Genomic DNA, 13,601 nt, shown 5'->3' with positions numbered 1-13,601 from the left:
GAGGTCTGTTTAAAAAAATTCCAGAGCATTCATAACTTCATGCCAATGGTGTGCTGGAGCAAAATGTGGTTGGAGTCCCTGCAAATACCTTTGTTTAATGCATAACTGCTGGAAGTTTCATTGTTGATATCTTTTAGTTATTGTTCAGTGCTGTGTTGAGTAGAACGTTGTGTCGAATTTCGAGATGGCAGAGTTAGAGGAGCAACATGTCTGCATTACATTTTGCATGAAACGCACGAAAACTTTTACCGAGACACGCCAAATGATACAGGAAGCCTATGGTGACGAGTGCTTAAGCTGTACTCAGTGTTACGAATGGTTCACATGGCTTAAAAATGGCTGGACAGTAATTAAAGATGACCCTTGTTCAGGATGCCATTCGCCATCTAGTTTTCTTTGACTTTGAAGGATTAGTTCATCATGAATTTTTGCCACAGGGATAAACTGTTGATTAGTGGTACTATCAGGACATGTTGCAATGCCTGTGAGAAAATGTGAGATGGAAACAGCTTGAAATGTGGCGAGACATTTCACAGCTCTTGCATCATGATAACGCACCCGCACATTCATTCCTGCTGGCAAGTGACTTTTGCACAAAAAACAAAATCACTATGCTGCCTCATAATCTGTACTCTCCAGACATGGTCCTTGCATATTTTTCTTATTTCTAAAATTCAAAACCCCATTGAAAGGATGAAGATTTGCAACTACCAATGAGATAAAAGAAAATTTGCGTATGGCACTTCGTGTGATTGAGCAAGAGGCATACCAAGACTGATTTTGGAAGAGAGTATTTCGAAGGAGACCATGCACAACAAGTAAAAAGTAGGTGTAGGAAACTTTTGTGGACAAAGTTCCGGAATTTTTTGAACAGACCTCATGCAGCTTAAAAACAGAAAAAAAGGACAGTTTCAAATAGTAATGCAAGTTTAAAGAATAAAAAACATCCCTGAAAATACATATGTTCTGAGGGATCCTTAGGAGCCTTTAGATACAAGAAGACTTACAAACAAAAGGTTTCACAAATGTTTCAGTGCTGACCAGGATTAGGAATCAGTGTTTACTCTGACATTGATTTTAAGCTATTTTCATCAGAATTACCAGTAATGGTTTGGGCTGTGTAATATTGGTAAATGAAAAAAGAGTATACACTTATGACCCATAAACAAAGTAATGGTTGAGATAATGAAACACCTTCCAACAGACAAATTGGTCATCATCTGAGATGAAGGCCATGTATTTTTGAGTAAGGATACAAATTAGGCAGTACTATACCTGACAAAAGATGCAACCATCATAATGTAGCACTCTGTCTTACTTCTTGACTAAATACAGCTGCAACTCTTAGCTGAACATCAAGGCAAGTGGCCAAGGTATCTAGTTTCTCTCAAACAATACCTCACCAAACCTGACAGCGCACAACAAAAATTAAAGATATTCATTGTGAAGTGTGAGAATACTTATGTTTCTCACTTGATTCGTTGCCCTATGCACATCACTATTTCTCAAAGACAAAAATAATTAGAATTACTAAGTTTCCAAGCCCTGAGAAGAGCTCATTTATCTACACCCTGCTGGTCTCAGTTGTATGCCTTATAGTGTCAGAGCCCTCCTGTCTAGCAGATCAGAAAGAGCACTGTAAGAGCTAATGCAGACACATGCACAACACAGAAAGTGAACACATATTTATAAGTTGAGTTTCACACTCATACTTAGCAAACTCAGTGCCTTTCCTTTGGTGGGCAACACTTACTAACTACACAGTTTCAACCTTGCCTTCCAAAGTTCACAGAGACTCTCCCACATACATTTACTGATCCAGCACACTGTTTAGACAGGCAATGGCTTAACCACTACCTAAGGGTTGTTCTCAGAATGAATATTACACTCTGCAGTAGCATTTATATTGTAATGAAATTTTCTGAAAGATGAAAGGTAATTATAAGTCTGTCTCTTTTCTTCCTTTCTCCCATGTGGACATGCCCAGCATGATATGCAGAAGGACCTTTGTGGATGGTGGCATGCGTGAGAGATAAACTTGCAAATATGAGCTGTGGGGCTGATAGTGGGTCACACTTGGTGAGCTCAGTCACGTCCTAGACTGGCATTTCGTTTTAAATCAGCCAGGAAATTTCACAGTAGTGGAAATTCAATTGCAGAGTGAAAGAAACATTCTGATAAAAGCTTCATGTGGTTTTTTTGTGCAACCAAGTAAATGCTGAAATAATCTTTCCAATAATCCAAGACACATGGCAGATTTATTCGTCTATCATTGTCAGCACTAAGTTAGTGAATGAGCTGTTTATAAATCACATGTAATTGCTAGAAGAAATAAAATCAAACTGATACCTAAGAATGCTGACAAGAAGCAAGGGACAAAACTGAAGAAACTGATGATTTTGTATTCACTACATTACCTTCTCTTATCTCTGTTCTCTACATTCCATACAGATCCTACTTCTATTTTATACAGTGCTATTCATTCACTTTCATTATGTGGAACCATCAGAGATGATGCAGCTTAATGCCTACACCTCAGCTGAATGCCTATTCTTAGTCATGGCTGCATATGTGATACAAATCAATGAAAATAATGAAATGGGTGAAAACTGTTACTTAAAAAACTGGAGATACTTTATTAGTCATATAATGATTATTCATATGAACACAAGAATAAAAATGGCTTATTTACTAAAACAATTCCAAAATAAAATATATCATAAAAACGTATGAAAATTATATAATATTTCAACATTAAAATCATAATTCATCTTGTTTATTTCCCATACACAGCTTAAATGTGCATACACTGAAAGTATATTACATGAAATAATATATTCCCATCTGAAACAAGAGTTTCTGGAGTTCTCCAAAGTTCAGAAAAATTAGAACATTCAAATTTTATAAATCAAGCACTTCTCAATCTTCTGGTGGCAGATCTAAATCTTCCACAATGCAACTGCTTATAAAATTGTCTTTAAAATGTCTGTAGGTATCACCCTGTAATCTAAAATAACATACGAGCATATTTCCTTGTTCATTTCATTTCACAATATAGTGCTCTTGGACCCAGATATAAACATCAGTGGGGAAAAATGCACCACTATGATAAATCTTATAAAAAATTCAGGGTCACATGTTACAATTTTGTTGTCAAGGTAATGGCAGTAAAGTTGGTCTATTGTCCTTATCATAGCCCATAATATACCTTCCTTCACCAGCAATCTCCCACAAACATTATGGGTTCAATGGAAAATTAAAAAAAACAGCTCACTTGTCACTTATTTGTACACCCACAATTTCAACAGTTTTTAAAAGTGCTGTATATTTCATGAGTTAAAGCAAATACATTTATATTTCTTTTTCAATAAAAGCTTGTCATGTCTACATAAAATACATCCATATTAATATATGATGATATGAACACAATAGGTTTTTTTTTAATAATAAATACATTCAGGAAGTTCAGAATAAGTTTTAAAAACCTCTCAGAACATGAAGTTGGCATTTGGTGTTTAAGATTTGAAGAACAAGTTTGGATTTTGTACTTCAACAGTTCACCACTATCAAGAACTGATAAATTGTGGAATGTGCTTAATATGTAACAGTTGACTGAAAAAGATAGTCAGCATGCTACCCCATTAAAGCACTGGAAACTTCGAGAGCTGAAAGTAACTCTTGTCCTTGTAACAAACCACCACTTGAACTAACTGGAGCATTAACATCATAGTCTTGTTGACTCAAATCTGCTAAAGATGGTATAGTTGAACTCTCTGGCTCCAAAAGCGAGAAGGAATTTTTGCGGATGCTCGCTTTTCGCTCCTCTGCCACTTTAGTGCCACTGAAAGCTGGCCCAGGGTCTTGAATTTCAAATTTCTTCTGGCCTGTTTTCTTATTCATTAACTCCTGGAAAAACAAAAATTTAGACACATTAGAGTTTGTTTCAGTTGCTAGCTTAAACTGTATCAAAATGTATACCAACTTCATAATTATTCACTCATAAGCAATAATGTATACAGGGTGTTCCAAAACAGTTATTGAAATTAATACAGGAGGTAGAGAACATCAAAACAAATATATTTCAACAAGGAACATATGGTCTCTGAAATCAACTTGGACTGTAAGGGAACATTTTGTTAGTGGTACTGACAAAAGCTGTTGTGTCGATATCGCTGACTGGTAATGTGTACCGACACCGAAATATCCAGAATTCACATGTTTGGGCACAAATGAATCCACAAGGTACTTGGCGTAGTGCTCCTCAATAGTGATTCAGTGTTAATGTGTGTGCTGGCATTCTAGGTGACAGGTTGACTGGATCATACATTCTTCCATTTCACCTCAATGGATGGAGATATCACATCTTCATGGAACTTGTACTGCCAGAACAGCTGGAGGGTGTACCCCTGAATATTAGACAAAGAATGTACTTCCAACATGATGGGGTGCCAGACCATTTCAAGATTGCAGCATCTGAACTATCTTAGGGAATTGATGGACTGGGCTAGGTGGCCCTGTGGCCTGGAAACCTAGCCCACCTGGCCACATGAAACAGCTGGTGCATAACATCATTGTAGAAACAGAAGGCCTCATCACTAAAATTGCTGTCACTGCTGGTACAATTGCAGGCTTACCACGAATCTTCGAAAGGAAGTGACACTCAACTGTCTGACGATTTACTGTGTGCGTATAGGGCAACGGTTGCACATTTAAGCAGTTCCGGTGAATGCCACTGCTGTAATTAGCATGCTAACTACCTTCTATGTAAATCATCCCTAGCATCTGAAATTGCTGTCAGGCATTGTTTTAATCTTCTCTACCTTCTGTATTCTGAGCACCTTGTGTCAAAAACTTTAATGAGCTAACAAAATATTACTCAGAATACTAACATTTGGTTAAAAAGGCTGACGTATGCCAATAAGAGTCAAAGGAGTTTCAGTAAGATAAAAATTTATTTTGATACTGATTCTTTCAGAACTATTACTTCGTCACTGCTAGTTAGAAAAAGTGAAAAGTGTCTAATTACACCAATGCAGTTACATCATCATCAAAATGACGAGCTCAAGAATGAAATACTAATTTCATTATGTTACAAAGAGAAACACAAACATGACAATAAATTGCCAACAGTATAGATTTTATTCATCACTGTTTGCTTTCCACTCCAGTCGAATTCTTTTGTCTTATGTGTAATAGACTTCTGAATAACTTAGTACCACCATATTGACTTATCTTTTTCTTTCTTTCTTTCTTCTGAGGATACATTATCAATTGCATCCAATGTGTTTGTCAAGTTTTTTTTTAACTTACAGCAACAACAAATTCTTCGTATACCACTGTTCACATACAGTAACAATGCTTAATAAGTTTATTGTACAACATTTCAAATATAAGTTACAATAAGTTACATCTTTTTGCAGCTTTCCTTTGGGTTTGTGCGGGGAATTGAGTCAAACATTAATCAAGTTGATCACACAAAAAATGAGTGGAAAAAATAGTTCACAAGCAACAAATAGGTTAAATTCACTAAGAAGCATAGCTTAAAACAAGATTTTATTTACTCTTTGTATTAACTTAATAGAGTGATGCTGATATATAAACTGTTTTTTCAAAGTTTCATTATGGTGGTGGGGAACCACAACAGGGAGAAACTGTTTCTTAATAAATAATTACAAAAAAGTCTGGCATATTTCTCAGGAGTAGAGATGCATTTCACAGACTGGTTTTTGGAATCTGCATTCTTCTGTCCCTTTCGCATTGTACTTTAATGTCTTTATCAAAGAAGTGTAGTCAAAAAATTCACCAAGAATCTCTCATGTCAAATGTTTAATATGTCCAATTTTTACTTTTGTTCTGGCCATGACTCATCAGACAATACGTCTTCATCTTTAATAGGTCGGTCAACACCTTACTGATTTTATGTTTCCAGACGTTATTACATACATTATTCTATTTTACAGTAATAGCTTCATTTTTTTTAATTTTATACTCAGGAAGTGGTTTAATTATATATATGAAAATTTAAATTACTAATTTAAGGGTACTACAAACTGTTCCTTTTAATTAGTAGGCCAACTAAGATGGCACATATATGTGTGAACTCAATAGTTGCCGATCAGTCGGCTTTTGTCTGTATTATTAAGCAAAATAACATGGTCTATGGAGCCTGACAAACAGGTTTATGCTCTTCTCTGGAATGTTGACCCTAACTTAGTTTTTTGTGTTCCCAAATTTTAAACATGTGTGTTCAGTTTGCACAGTAAACCGTAGCTGATAACAATGGCACAAAAGTTGAAATATATCACTACAGCCCAGAAAGAAGACATGATGTACCTATTCAAAAATAGCAATAATTTACCATACTGCTACTTAAGTATACAGGACTGTGACGAAATATGTAACTATTTTTATATTTATGTTACCAATTTATTAGAACTTCTGTAGAAATTCCTGGATAAAATAACCTGTAAAATTACGATAAGACACTCACTCATGTATAGCTGACTAATGTGTGGTGCATAGAAACATGCAACAGAAAAGATTATGTGCACTAGCTTTCAAGTGCTTGCTCTTCCTGTAACAAATGCATGCGCGAATGCGCGCGCGCGCGCGCTCACACACACACCCACACACACACACACACACATTCGTAGCCCCAGGTGAATTTTGGTGTCTGTGTGGTTGCGTGTGTGAATGTGTATACTTTGCTAGAGCAAGAGCTCTTTGCCAGTGTAAATAATCTTTTCTGTTGTGTGTTTTGATGCATTAGACGTCAGTCAGCTGCAGATGAGTGGTTGCCTTTCCTTAATCTTAAGTGTTATTACACCTCCTGTTACGTATTTAGTTACTATGTGACATCATGTATTGTCAATATTAATTCTGATTTGTTGTGATTTAGATCTTAGCTATCTCTATCTGTATAATTCTCTCAAACTGCCTTGCAACTGTTAAGGCACCCAAGTCATTACCTGTAACTCATGAATGAATGGCGACGAGTTCCTTAGGAAGTAACTGATGAATTTTAATGTATTTGCACAGTTTCCCACTCATGTATTAATGTGGTCAGAGGTATTCCCTATGATAAAACTGATGTTAACAGCAGGTACAATTCCATGGAAAACATGAGAAATGTCCAAATCTTCCGGACAATGAGGAAAATCTGAAATCATCTAGTAATGCCTCCCACCACACCCCCCTCATCATTTTGAGAATTTTGCTACTGAAACTTTAGTAAATACAATTGGAAAGTTTTGTGTGACTGCTGGCAGCCATATAATTAGTTGTATAACTTTTTTTACTTGTTGAGACAGCTGTTTTTGACTTGTAAGTTGCAGAATTTATTTCATGCATTTGGTATGTTATATTATACCTAAGATATAACTCTGCATGTGCAACATCAAAATAAATGACTATATTCAAAAGTTTAGTTTTCAATGAGCATCAAGATCTCAATGCAACTTTCATACTGAGAATTTGCAAACATTGGGTTGGTGTTGTAATGAAATAGAATTATTTCAAAGTAATTCTTGTGGCGGATAATGCAAAACATCTTGAGCAAACTGCCCCAGTTTTGATGTTTGACTATTTACAGGATCAGGACCAGTTTGAGAAAATTTTTTCCACACTAACAACATATCATTTGAATCCCAATCTCCCCCCCCCCCCCCCCCCCCCACCTCCCCTCTCTCTCTCTCTCTCTCTCTCTCTCTCTCTCTCTCTCTCTCTGCTGTGTACTTTCACCCGAATCAGGTTTCACTACTAATTATGTGTGGATACACCCAGCACTTGGGAGCCCTAAGTGGCAGTTTGTGTCACTGGGCCCTTAAACTGGTCCTGTTCAGGAGATTATATAATTTGAATATTCTAAATCATATCACCAGCTTCTCACATAGTAATGCCAACTTCACATCCTTCTGACAGTTTTAGATCTGAAAATACCTTTTCCACACTGTGCAGTTTATGTATTGGGAGGAAAAAGTGCAAAAGTGCATTGAGCAGTACTAAAACTGAAAAGGTTTCTTCAGTATACAACTGGTTCTATCATATACCTGCACTAATTCAACATATACAGGATGAGTAAAGATGAAAGGTACATGCTTTGAGGGGTACTGGTATTAGCGATTCCAAACAAAAAACTTCATATGGACACATCCCTATTCCAAATGTTTTCTAGGATGAAACACATTTAATATCACTTTTATAGGTTTTTCTAGAATACTTGAAAACCCCACCTTCCAGCAAAAATGGGTCACAGTATAAAATTAAACTACATTAAATTTTGTACAAAAAAGGTCCTATTTTTTCCCTAGGACTAATAGTTTGCATGAAGAGAGTGCAATAATACTGTAAATCTTGCAAAATGCACATGTTCTATATCTTAGGCAGTTTCTGTAGGCCAATTTGAGGGAGTTCCCTGACTTGATAGCCCACAAGTGTCCTTTATCAAACTGTTCTTCTCAACTTCTACACTACTGTGGTACCTTGTAAATAATGTCAATGTCTGAATAGTATAAAAAAATAAATAATGATATACATTAAATGTGTTTTATCTTAGAAACCATTCAGAATAGAGCATATGTCCATATGAAGTTTTTTGTTGAGAATCACTAATACTATCGCCCCTCAAAGCAAATAACTTTGCATATGTGTGTACATTCTCAGTACAAGTTCCTTGCAACACCTCGTTTGTTCATCCTCCTAATGTCTCTCTCTCTCTCTCTCTCTCTCTCTCTCTCTCTCTCTCTTCCCTCCTCCCCTCCCTCCATTTTCCTCTTTAATGGTATCCCGAGAATCCTTCATTTACAAATCATTCTGCTAGCAAATTTCAGGTTATCATGGATTGAGATAACAGTTAAGTCTTTACTTTATTTGCTTTTGTTTAAAGTAAATATAAGCTTTGTTTCAATCAAACTCAGACAAGACTGTGTCCTTTAAATTGAAGCTGCATACTTTATTATTATCTATTACTTACCAAAATCTAATCACAACAAAGCATGAGAGGAGAAGGAAGTTTTCTCAGTTGTTCTTTACAGGTCACAAGTTTTTAGGAACGCAGTAGAGCAAATTTTTCCTCAGTGAATGGATGCTAATTTGGATGTGTGTGCCCTTGACTCATGAGATTATATACTTCATAAGTTACTGACATCTAACTTAACCATTGAATTCTCAAGGTGTACGCAAGGAACTGTTTTATTTTGTAGCAATATGATTGTTGCAATATATCTTTGTGACAAATTATAACTGTTGATCTGATTTGATCTGTGCCCCCCCCTCTCCTCCAGTGATTTTATTTGTTATTAGAAAAGGACAGATTGCTGCTCACCATAAAGATAACCCATGCAGACAGGCACAACGAACAGACTGTTGCACACTGTAACTTTCGACCAATGACTTCTTCAGTAAAGAAAAATATGTAACAGTCTTCTCATTGTGCCTGTCTGCAACTCAATGGGCCATCTGTATGGTGAGCAGCAGCCTATTCTTTTCCTAATATTGTTGATATTCCAATCTTGAGTTTCCATTGTTTTATTTGCTTTCGTATTTACATAGCCCCCTCCCTCAACCTTTAATCAGTCACAAAATGTAAACCACAGTGAAAATCTCATGAAGCTTTGTGAAAATCTCGTGAAGCTTTGTGCAGATGTGTTGTGCAGTGTCCCTCGTATGCCCATCTATTATTTCATGTCGCACTTTCAGTTCTGAGTGCACAGCGAGCATGTAAAGCTGCCTAGAAAATAATGTCTCCCACCAAGTGTGAAGTCCTGCTGAGGGATTCTGCCTGATTTCATACAGCCCACATAATGTAACTGTCATGCTTTTCCCACTTCATGACAATTCTTGGCTGTATACTGCAGGAGCAACGTAGTCACTCCTGTAGCTTTTTCAGTGAGAAGTATCTGATCCTCTTCATACATCCCTTACTTGGCTTCCTCTGATTTTCATCTCTTCACTCATGTAAGCTATGAGGACCGTATTTTAGCACAGACAATGAGCTGCAAACCAGTGTAGGGAACTGGAGGAAGTCACAAGTGGCTGCCTACTATGACAACAATATTGGACTGTTGGTGCCATGCTACGACAGATGTCCAAGTTGGAGGGGCAACTACATAGAGAGCCGCTGGAAGGAGTAGGTAAATTTTGCAAACAAAACATTTTTGATTTTCACTGTGGTTTCTATTTCGCATCCAATCAGAAATTGGAGAAAAAAAAATAGCCCTCATATTGACGGGTTTCGTTTTATAACTAGTGGAAGAAGAAGAAGAAGAAGAAGAAAAGATATTAATTGCTTAGTTGGATAAGGACACCACATCAAAAATCAGGAGGGCTAAATTTCAGACATTGTGAAGTTTTTGGAAATGGGTAATTTTATGTGATGATAGAATGATAGATAAAAACATGTACCTCATCCTGCAGGATAATTTTCCTTCAAATGGGAGGACAACATAATGCAAAAGAAGTCTCTCAAAGAAAGGAATGGGTGACGGTGGCACAAATGGATAGCAAATCCATTAAATGAAAGGAAAAAGTCACGTTGTTGAATGCGTCTCAGAGGTTTTAGTTATGATATGAGTGTTTCAAAAAGAAAACTTTCGAAAGTAACTAACTAATGTAAGAATGTCACACTATCCCCCCCTCTGCCATGTGACTTTCTAGCCTCTTCCTGCTTTGCATTTGTTCTGCATATTACACATTTTCTATTTGAAAACAAATGTCAGAAAATACAGACTTGCCAGTGTACTTAACATAACATATTACAAAAGTATGTTCCTGTTGCAAATTGGTATGCTGTTACTTGAACATGACATCCTTGCCACACCTAAATGAATTCACATTGCACATTGATGCCACCCCCCCCCCCCCTCTCCGCCACTTAAAGTTCATTTATAACAATTATTGATTCAAGTGCGAAAAAACCTAATACCAACTTTAAAATACAGAAGGAAATAGGGATGAGTGAAAGAAGGGCTAATGTAAAGCTTACAATTACTACAAATTTCTTTATTGTATCACATAATCATTCTTACACTTAGAAATCAATAAAATACGACAGGTCTGCTGGCTGACACTTGTACTGCATACTGTACCTAGGACACATCTTCTCTATAAATGAAGATGAAAATTTTAAAACATTTCTAAGAGAAAGGAACAATACTTATTGTACATTGTTAAAGGCTGCACAAAGTACAGTGTCCTATTTTGTCTACTTAGCTGTCTTGTTGCAATGTACACTTATTAAGTGCGATGTCATTGTTTAAGAGAGGACTGACTGCAATGCAGTAGCCATTTCTGATACGTTTACAGAATTTCTTTTGGCACAGATACAAAAATAATGGTTTCCATCTGATGAAGCATGATATATTGTTAATGTATGTTTCTTTTGTATCTATGAGTCTATTAGCAGTAATTCAGATTTTCATGAAACAATATACTACATAGGGAATGTCTCATCACGTCAAAAATGAAGCAGCAACAACCAGCTGTAACGCAACTAGATCAAGCATGTTTTACACATCTGTCACTGCCTCGCAAATTTTACATTCAGATTATTTTCCTTTTATTTGTGATTCTGTGTGCAAGACTAGCACACCAAAGCTAATATTGTCGACTAAACTTTGCCATCAAAATTATGACTTTCCTTTCCTTACTGATCTACCATGGATTGGTAGCAACACAAAGATATGCGAGTCTCTGAAGTGTGATGAAGGTAAACAGAACAGATACGTATATACATTCCATTTCTGCTATATGGCATCTAGCCAACAAATGCTTACATTTCACAACTGACAATTATAATCCTCATATATACATACCACTGTAAGAATGTTCTCTCCACTCTGCAAGTATGGCAATTGTCCTCATTTAGATCTCACTGGAAGAGTCTATTTACACAAATAAGAAAAGTGCCACTTCAGTTCTCCTGTGCTGAAGAGACAATGAGTGGCAGTATCATGTATAATAGGCAGTGTAGTTGATTACTGTGTGACTGTTCGTAAAAATTAACAACCACACAGTGGAAGTGAAACCCAAAGGAAAGCTCTACTTGCCTAAGAGGGCTTTGTCTGCTTGGATACCAGTCCTGCCCTAGTAGGCCCTAAGCAAATATAGCCAGCACTCACATCACACCCGCTGACCAGAAGATTCATCAGCACACTTTCACCAGGTGGTGGCGGTTTGGAACTTGTCCCCCCTCCATCAGGTATCCAGGCTCCAGGTGCCTGTCGAGGTCTTTTGCCTCCTGCCCCACCACCTGCATCTGAGCGAGCCGAGCCTGATGGTGCTACCCTCTTGCACGGAGGCCTGTCAGGGGCTCTTCTGCTGGTGGTTACTCCATTTGTTTCTTTTAAAGGGTCTGGTGGCCCATTCTGCCTTTGGCGTCGTGGACTTTTAGGCCAGTCACTGTCACTCACACACCCTGTTGGGATAGCATACAAAACAATGTAATTACTTTAAAAAGAAATCGAAAGCACTCTACATATGATTGGTGACAATAGAATACCACTGCTTACCTTTCTTACATGTTGCACTGGACAGCATATTATTTGTGTCAACCAACCCTCCACCATGATCATTGCAGTGTCCTATAGTGGTTCTTGCTGATGGTGGTGGTGGTGATGAAATCACAGGAGATGGTGTACTATCTGAGCATAACAGTTGTGCTAGGTTTGAGCTCAGGTCTGGCTTACTGACAGGTGATAGCAATGACCTGAAAAATAAAGCTCATCATTTCTGTTGTACTCACATACCACAATAAGGGAATCAACAAACTTAACAATTTATATGCTATACATAAAGTAAAACAACATTTTAAACTACAAAATGCCTTTAAGATGGAGGGATGTCTGAGGAGGAGAGTGGTGCAGGGGAGGGAATAAAAAATGACTTCCTCTCACCAACTGTCTTCAGATGGCGGCTTATCCTGCAGTGGGCCCCACATTAAGTCAGCTGATATGAGCAATGGGAGATCATCTCCCACACCCATTGGTATGTAAGGGGCACGCATTGTAAGATCCTCATCAGCATCAGTGCAAGGTGATCCCATGCCTACAGACATCAGCTGTGTCATATGATCGTCATCGCCGGATAGACTTGGGCTGCACAGGGACGGCATACTGCAACCACCTGGACTCTGTAATGTCAATGCAAATTATTATCGTCATACTTCACGGAAGCCGAAGTATCTTAAACTTTGAAATATCATTTGAAATATGTACAGTTACACCAGGAATATGTTTACCTTTGTAAATGATGAACTACTGAGGTCACTTGGAGATGCTGAAGGAGACAACTCTTCTCTGTATGAGAAGAATGGGTCTCCACTTGTCTTGGAGCCATTGCTTGACTGAGAGTCACTTAGAGAGTTCAAATCATCATTCAAGAGTGGACAATAGTTATCAGATAGCATAATATCATCAAACATGTCTGTGATAAAAGCATTTGTTTCAAGTGGAACACAGACATCTCCAGCTGTTGGGGCCAAGTGAGTAAGGTCTTCAGGCTCATCTTTAAGAACTGCAACAAATATTAAATTGGTTTCAAGACAAACTCTCTTGTGAGAGTCCCCAGTGTCTTACCTCTATTAAAAACAAATAATTGAGAAATAT

The 13,601-nt window shown here is 37.4% G+C and overlaps 1 protein-coding gene across 3 annotated transcripts in view; it reads right to left on the bottom strand.

Moving 5' to 3' along the window:
* Positions 1 to 2,616: 2,616 nt before the first annotated feature.
* LOC126175634 (endothelial PAS domain-containing protein 1) overlaps positions 2,617 to 13,601 on the bottom strand; it is a 702,263-nt gene continuing 691,278 nt past the window's right edge. For all 3 annotated transcript variants that reach the window (XM_049922540.1, XM_049922525.1, XM_049922533.1), the window contains exons 10-14: positions 13,235 to 13,509; positions 12,891 to 13,126; positions 12,507 to 12,703; positions 12,117 to 12,412; positions 2,617 to 3,906 (exon numbers count right to left, since the gene is read on the bottom strand). In XM_049922540.1, the coding sequence (XP_049778497.1) occupies positions 3,634 to 3,906; positions 12,117 to 12,412; positions 12,507 to 12,703; positions 12,891 to 13,126; positions 13,235 to 13,509 (1,277 nt within the window). In that variant the 3' untranslated portion in view covers positions 2,617 to 3,633. The remainder of the gene's footprint in view (positions 3,907 to 12,116; positions 12,413 to 12,506; positions 12,704 to 12,890; positions 13,127 to 13,234; positions 13,510 to 13,601) is intronic.

The sequence above is a fragment of the Schistocerca cancellata genome, chromosome 1 (genome assembly GCF_023864275.1).
Source record: "Schistocerca cancellata isolate TAMUIC-IGC-003103 chromosome 1, iqSchCanc2.1, whole genome shotgun sequence".
In the NCBI taxonomy this organism is placed as follows: Eukaryota; Metazoa; Arthropoda; class Insecta; order Orthoptera; family Acrididae; genus Schistocerca; species Schistocerca cancellata.
This window is presented reverse-complemented; position numbering and strand designations above follow the sequence as displayed.